At 47.2% G+C, this 8179-nt stretch overlaps 1 protein-coding gene across 1 annotated transcript; it reads right to left on the reverse strand.

Annotated features, from left to right (window-relative positions):
- Positions 1 to 1184: 1184 nt before the first annotated feature.
- LOC116257658 (FT-interacting protein 7-like) lies at positions 1185 to 5244 on the reverse strand. Its single transcript, XM_031634609.2, has one exon. The coding sequence runs from the start codon at positions 4547 to 4549 to the stop codon at positions 1490 to 1492; it is 3060 nt and encodes a 1019-aa protein (XP_031490469.1). The 5' UTR covers positions 4550 to 5244; the 3' UTR covers positions 1185 to 1489.
- Positions 5245 to 8179: the final 2935 nt, after the last annotated feature.

Below are 8179 nucleotides of genomic sequence, written 5' to 3' on the forward strand. Positions count from 1 at the left end.
GACGCTTGCTTGCAAGAGGGAAAGCAAATAACCCTTTCAAGTTAGGTGAGTGTGCTTTGTCAGTTTCCTGATGTGAAATGGGTGGTGTTAAAAATCATGAATCAAGGTCCAACCTTGTCATCTGCAACTCAGGTTTCTCAGTTTCATGATGTTCTTCTTGTAAAGCTAGGTTTCTCTTGGTGCTTCTTGCAACTCATAGTTCATGTAAATACAATTTTCAAGTCCAATACCAGTTCTAGTGTTGAGACCAAGATTTCCTACCAGAAGTTGGAGATCAATAACCAGAGATCCATCATCTCTCACCAAATCTAGTAAATTGTCTAACTGATCCATGCCCAGGATGCATTTCTTGACACAATCGTGTGGCCAGTGTCTAAGCTGTAGATCCAAGCAGCGAAAAAGAGATTCAGTATCTGGAGTAACTACAAGGATTCAGAGGATCAAAAGAACAGAAAGGGAAAGAAGAGGAAGGTAAATGGGATTCATTTAACTGAACACCACAACAGCAAGCTTCATGAACGTAAAATAACAAGAAGCAATTCATGTACTAATAATGGGGAACCGAACACCGAGCGGGTGAAGAAAGCAAAAGGAAGAAAGGAAGAGGAACACACTTGAATGTCATGCTTTAAATCATGAGCCTTTCAGGACACTTCGTACTTTTCTTATAATTTTTCTTTTCCAGTTTCAACTTCAATGATCTTCGCTATTGCAATGATCATTAATATCATGATTTCATGGCGATCAGATTCTCACTTTCATTTGAGGAATGAAAACCTAAAACAGAATTGATGACAATACAGGTGTAAAGTGTGTTCACTGCAAAGCTCATCGCCAGAAACTGAACCTTTTTTCCCTCTCCCTTCCCTCCTTCACAGTCAAGCAAAACTTTGATGATTCCACCAAACACTTTTTCCTGTAATGCTGTGGTGGGCAGCCGCCGCAGCAACAGAAGCAGCTCGTCCCCCACCCTCTTGCTATTCCTAAGCCATGCGAAAATTCATTTTCATAATCAAAGCTCCAAAAGGAACCTCCTCTCCTCTCGGTGCCTCCAGAAGCTAAGAGAGCAGCCGATCTGGAAAAGGTAGATAAGATTTCCACTTCTGTATCGAAGGGCCAGATTGCCTATGCCCACCTCTCTCTTTCTCTCCCTGAAACTTCGAATCGCATGAGAGAATCAGAGAAACCAACAATCAATCGAATCTCCTCTTTTTCAACATCATATGATACAATATAAGCAAATACTGGTTTTCTTCATAAGGGTGATTACAGCAAAACATAAACAAAATCTTTTTCTTTTTGGACAACAGCCGACTCGGAGACCAAAGACTACCACTGTTCACTACATTACAACAGACCACAGATAAGACCACGAACAGAGAGGGTATCTATGTATCATCGTAATTACCATCACCATGATTCGGTTCATCTATTTATGTACTCGGAAAACATAGCCATTAGATGACGGAGGAGATACAAAGGCCGGTATCTACAGGAGCCGATCGGTCTGGGCGGGAAGCCGACGGAAGAAGTTGACAGGGACAGAGGGGAGCTTGCTCCGGAAGCGCGGGTGGCGCAAGAAATAGAGCCCCGCCAGCACGGCCACCACCTGGAACGGCGTCACGTAGAGGAAGACTGCCATGCAGAGGCAGAGCACCACGAATATGGTGGTGGCGCGCGGGTCTCGCCAGCTGAGTATCCCCTGCAGGCGCTCCCCCTGAGTGGCCAGGTCCCCCACCACCGTCTGCACCCTCCCCGCGACGTTCCTCAGCCGGTCGTACCTCATCCTCACGATGTCCGGCGGCCGGCTCGTCGGGAACGTGTCAAACTCCTCGTCGAGCTCGTCCGGGTGGGCCCGCTCCGCCTGCGACAGCTTCGTGTCCATGTGTGGGGGTTTCCGCGGCCGGAACCGGTAGTTCCAGAGCCCGATCAGGAAGAGGTAGAGGAAGACCGTCGGCAGGATCAGCTCCGGGTAGCACACCAGTATGAGGAAGAGGACGTGGACCAGAACGGTGGTCACCGGGTTCGTCCAGTTGCGGATGTCGTTGAACCACTTGCCGACGGCGAAGACCCCATGAAACAGCGACATTATCCGGTAGAAGTTCGCCTTGCTCCGCCGGAGGCTGAACATGTGCTGGTCGATGTCCAGCATGAAATCGACCGCCTCCTTGCGCAGCGGTGGCTCCGCCCGGCCAAGGCGCGCCGCAACGATCTGGATGGCATGGTGGCGGAGGAGATCCAGATGCATGACCGAGATGGGGTTGACGTAGTGCATCTTGGGCAGCAGCGGCTGGCTGTACATGTGCATCATGTTGATGAAGGACGAGCAGGTAAAGCGGACGGCAAGGTGGAGTTCGCCGGTCTTCTTGAGGCCGGAGGGGTGCAGAACAAGAAGAGGGTAGTAATGGGTGTAGACGCGGTCAGTCTCCAGCGTCGACAGCCGGATGCGGACCTTGCCGATGCGCTGGTCCTTGGCGTCCTTGGCGTCGCCGAGCTGGGAGTTGTCGAAGACGCAGATGGTGATGACGGTGCAGGGGTCGTAGACCTCCCAGGTGTACTGCTCGTTCCAACTGGGGCAGAGGGAGTCGATGAGCGTCCGCGTCCGAACCCACTTCTGGCCGTACTTGGCGACGCAGTAGGCGTCGATGCTGCCGCGGCCGTTCTTCGTCTTCAACGGCAGGAGGTTCCGGGCGCCGAGGATCCCCACCTCCAGCACGCCGATGCTCTGCTTCCACAGCTGCCTAGCCGTCGGCCGGAGGTCACTGCTGTAGTATGTCGACTCATCCAGCACGTGATACCCGCCGTCGAGGCACACTCGGAGGTGGATCCGGCTCGCGAACTTCACCTCCTTCTTCTTCTCGCCGTTGGTTCCCTCCGGCGTCGCCACGGACGGTTTCTCGAGGTTGTACCACTTGGCGTCTACCATCTTGTTGTCGTTCCGGCGAGGCACCATGGACAGCGGCAGGATCAGGCGGCCGATGGTCTCCTCCTTGTTACCCCCAATCCTGTCGTCCACGGAGATGACGAGGTGCTCCTCAAAGGGGTCCGCCGCCACGAAGAGGAGCTCCTCGTTCCAGAGCGGATTCACGGTGCGCATCTGGGACGGGGAGGGCCTAGTCCGCCGCAGCTGTTGGCCCAGTTGGACCTTCACCCAGGCGTCGGGCATCCGCCCCTTCTCGCCGCCGGGCACCAGGTCCTGCGCCTCGATCACGCATACCCGGACGTAGCAGAGCTTGGGGGAGAAGTAGACCTTCGATTTGGTGTGGTGGATGGCGCCCGGAGGAACTGAGACCGCGTCGGAATGCCAGGCCTCCGGGTAGGCCTCGTCGGCCTGCGTCCCCCTCCAGACGGCCAACATGATCTCCCCTTTCACCTTGGACTCCCCCTTCTTGTCTTCCAACCGGTACCATTGCGGTGCCAGGGGGCTGTCCGGCGGCACCCTCACCGGGATCTCGCACAGGTCGAAGACCACCTTGCCGACGAAGTCGTCCTTCACCAAGTCCTTGTCCTTCACCGTGATTTCGAGCACGCTCGCCTGCAGCCGCTCCTTGGAGAAGGCGAACACCTGGTTCCACACCGGGTTCAGGGTCTTCTCGTGGTGCTTCGTGGTACCCTTGTAGTTGCCGAGCTTCACCTCCACGTAGGGGTCGCAGCTCCCACTGACGTCCATGGCGGGCAGGTCCTTCGCCTTCACCACGCTCACGTACAGGAACTCCAGCTGCTCCACCAGGTCGTAGGTGCTCGCCGTCTTGTCCCGCCGGTTGTAGTACCCGACCACCCCACCCAGCGGCGGCGACGTCTCCACCAGACCGAACTCCGCCTCCTTGCGCTGCAACTGGTGGAGGGAAGCCGGGTGGGGAGCCACCACGATGGGCGGGGGTTGTGCCGGAGGGTGGGCGTGCATCGAAAAGATCTGCTCGACGCGGGCCTGCTCCGGCTTCTTGTGCTCCACATGGGGCTTCCCCTTGCTCGATGTCTGCTTGTGGACTTCAGCGGCGGCCTTGGCTTCGGCCGCCGGCGGCGGGAGGTCGGAAAACTCCATGGCCTTCTCCTTATCCTTCTTCTTCTTCTTCTCCGCCTTCTGCTCCAGTTCCTCCGGCGCAGCGGCCGGAGGAACGGGAGCAGCAGGAGGAGGCTTGGGCACCGCGGCAGAACCTTCGTCGATGTACAAGTTGAGGGCGATTTCGCCCCGAATGTGGGAGAAAAGGCCGCGCTTGTCGAGGGGGAACCGCTGCGGGGCGGCGTCGGCGGCGCGAGGAACGGAGGAACCCGAGATCTTGACGCGGCCTAGGAAGTTCTTGTGGTGGCCGGGGGCACCGGACCTGCGATCATTGTAGACATCGACGACGATTGTCTGGCTTTGGAGGGCGTCGGGGTCGGTGACGTTAAACTCCAGTCTTTCGTTCCACACGGGGTTGAGGTCCCTCTCCCTGGTCGCCGTCCTCATCCGCTGCCCGTCGAAATCCACCTCCACGAAGGGGCTGGCCGACCCTTGCCCATCCTTCGGCATCAGGTCACTGGCATCCAGTATCTCCGCCACCAGCTTCATTTTTGCTTCCTCCCCAACTCCCCCCACTGATCTTCGCAACTCCCAACCTCAAAAGTAGTCGAAACAACAGAACCCCAAAATAACTCTTCTTCTTCTTCCACTGGTCTTTCCAACTCCCAACCTCGAGTATAAGAAACAAAAGAACCCCAAAATGACACTTCTTTCTTCTTCTTCTTCTTCTTCTGGTTTCTAGCAGAGAAAGGGAGGAGAGAGGGTGAGGAAGGGAAGGAGAGAGAGAGATCAGTCTGGTTTTATGTACTCTGCGCTTCTTTTTCCCCTTTTCTTCTTTTCACTTTTGGGATATTTGGGGTATCAGTATCATGGCTATAATTCACACAGAAGGGAGGGCGAGCGAAGAAGGCGGTAAAGGCTTTTTGAGGAGGTGGGTGGCTGAAGTGACGGAAACGGCCAAACGGGGATGAGTCAGGGTCGACAATGCAGCACCAAAATTACAGAAACAGCCTTCCTTTTTCCCTGCACTTTGTTTGATCTGATCCTTCCCTCTCCGTTCCCCGCAGGGGTCTAATCGGCACCGGCGGTGGTCCGTTCAGAACCCGCCGCGACCTCCGACTTCTCCCCAACCTCCTCCAAACGTACGTCCGTTGAGAGCAGCTCGCAAAGAAACCGGAAACTGAACGGAGCCATTGAATTCCGGTCACGGGATTCAACGAGACTGGACTCCCCGTCAAGCTCTGCTTTAAATGGAGTGCGGCATTCAAGAATCGAGAATCCCCACGTATCTTGTTTAACGTAGACAAAGACGAAAGTTTCGGTAGCTAGATCTCGTTCTTTTCCTTTCATCAACAGAAAAAATCCGGATTTCGGAATGAGACGTGACCGCACCGATTTGACCTGTCGTTAACCAATTAAACACAGTTAAATTTTTTGAACAGTCTGAAAAATTTATGAATCCCTTGGGATAAAAATCTTCACCAATCCTAATCAAAATTCATCGGAATCGACGTTGGTATTGAGTGAAAGGACCAGACAAGCCTCCAAAGAAGAAATTTTAGAGAGAGATGACAGTGAATTGTGGCGGGAGAAGGAGAAAGAAAAACCCCTAAAAAGCAAATGCCCCTCTGGTTTTGTTTTTGTTCCCATATGGAGAAAGAGGGAGAGAGATCTCCTTTTTCTTCGCCTTTTCCTTTCCCGACGACATTGATCATGCCCTCATTGAATTCTGCTTTTACTTATTTTGAAAACATTTTTTTTAAAATGTTCATTTCAAACACTGCTTTTTTCAACCCTTCACACATAATCACATAAAACCATCTTTTTGAAAAAAAGCGAAAAAACAAGATAAATTGAATAATCGTTTAAAACTGAAAAAAAAAGTTTTAAAGTTTTAAAAAAAAGCGTGTTTTTAAGGTGGTTCTTTGTGTTTTCCACTTTTTTCAAATTTTTTAATGCCAAAGTTATTTTTTCTTATTTTTTTAGTTGTCTCAAATTTACTTAATTTTTTACTTATTTTATTTTTAGTTTTTTAAATTTTTTAAAAATTTACCATATTTTTTTGTTTTTTTAAGCTGGCTATATTATATAAAAAAATTGAAACTCCAAAAAATCATTTGAATATGCTTTTACAAAAAAAAAAGAAATAAAGAGCTTGCAAATTTGATTCGTGCCTCATAAAAAAAGCTGCCTTTCCACGGGAAAATACCCAAAATCTCACATTTTTACGAGAAAGGGGACGCGGTGCTTGTCAGCAAAAAGAACTCGTCCGTATAAAAAAATTCGGAAGCACGAGGCACCTTTTGGCAATTAAAGTCTAAAATTTGGCTCTCCGCAAAAGCTTTCTCTATTTTAATGGTATGGTATCAACGCCTGTACGGCCACGAGCCCACCTCTCTCGCTCCCCTTTTCGAACTTGTAATTTGGGCTCCATCGGGCGAGCCCACTTTCCCAAGCGGTTCGAACCAGGGCTTATTGGTCAACGCTCAGTCACGAGTCAACGCGGTTCAAACTTTGAAAAAGCTAGATCTGCTATCCTAGGTCCGCTTAAAGCCTTCAAATTCAAACACATCTTTAATTTTTTTTTTATGATTTAATCTTGTAAGTATGATCTTAAGAGCAATTTAGCGAGAAATTAGTCATTTTTTTACGTTAACAACGTTTTTCAATAATTCAAAAATCGTCGGCTCTTAGAATGCTCGAAAGATCAATATTTTTACAAAAAATAGCTTAAACTAAGCTTATATTAAACTAATATTTATAAACACATTAGGAGGTTCACATTTTATTTAAACTATTTTTAACACAAATTTAAACGGTCTGGTTTTAGTCCCTTACACAAGTAGACAGGCATTTACCAATCACTCAATGAGCCTTCCTGTTGTGGAACATTTAAAAATTCAAACTATTTACATAACGTTTTAACCGGTTAAATATTACTTATCTTTTTTATTATAACCGTCCAACCATGATTACACAATTAGAATTAGTATGCACGATTGTTCATATTCGAATATTAAAATTAATAAATCACCCAATTAGAATTTAATGAAAATTTAAAACATAGTGTTCCTTAACAAAAAATATGGCCCCAACATGCCTTTGATTAAAAAGAACATTATTTTCTTAAACCATATGTTTTTAAAATAATTGTTTAAAAGCACCATGCTCATGTTTATACAGATATGGTGTAATCATGAATATTGTTTATAAATTTAACAGCTAAACAAAATAATCATGCAATATTTTTTAGAAGAAGAACATGGTATTATTAAGAAGTATATTATTCTTCTTATCAAACGCCTCTCGCATGCCACAGATCCATGGACATTTATAACGTAATGCCGACCTTGAATCCGAAGATGTAAGATCCACTGTTTGCTTTAGCTAACAGTGAATTTTACCTAATGTGGATTTGCGATCAGCCGCAGATATGAGATATGAGGTTATCAAACATAGTCTTACTATTTGGATGGAGTGGAGGAACTGGATCGGAAAAAAGTGAGATTTTAGTTGTAAGATATCTAATGAAACATTTGGATGGAAGAAACAAAAGGAAATGAATAGGCGGAAAGGAAAAAGAATGAAGAGATAAAAGAAAACACACACATATATATATATATATATACACACCAAAAGAAATGAACAGGGGAAAAGGAAATGAAAGGAAAAAGAATAAAGAGATAAAAGAAAACACAACGCATATATATATATATATATAAGAAGAAATGAATAGGTGAAAAGGAAATGAAAGGAAGAACGAAGAGATAAAAGAAAACACACACACATATATACATAACTGTACATATTCAATGTGTGTCTGTATAAAAAGTGGGTTGTGGGGTAAGACAGATGAATTAAATGGGGAAATTGCAGTACTATTTGAAAGAAACATCTCTCTCTCTCTCTCTCTCTCTCTAGCTATGAAATTGGGAAGGTAAAAAAATAGTTGTTGAAAGAAAAAATTACCAAGAGAGAAAGGTAGGTGAGAGAGTGATGAAGGATGAATAGAACTTATATATGTACATATTATTGATAAAATTAGCATTTGATTGAGAACAGAATCTAAGCTAAAAGCCATCTTGCTATGATTCCTTAGATGATATCAATATCTAGTTTCCCTGCAAAAGGCAGAATCAGACTTCAACTCCCTTTTGGCTCATTCTATTCAACGCCTAT

This window comes from Nymphaea colorata, chromosome 1, assembly GCF_008831285.2.
Source record: "Nymphaea colorata isolate Beijing-Zhang1983 chromosome 1, ASM883128v2, whole genome shotgun sequence".
In the NCBI taxonomy this organism is placed as follows: Eukaryota; Viridiplantae; Streptophyta; class Magnoliopsida; order Nymphaeales; family Nymphaeaceae; genus Nymphaea; species Nymphaea colorata.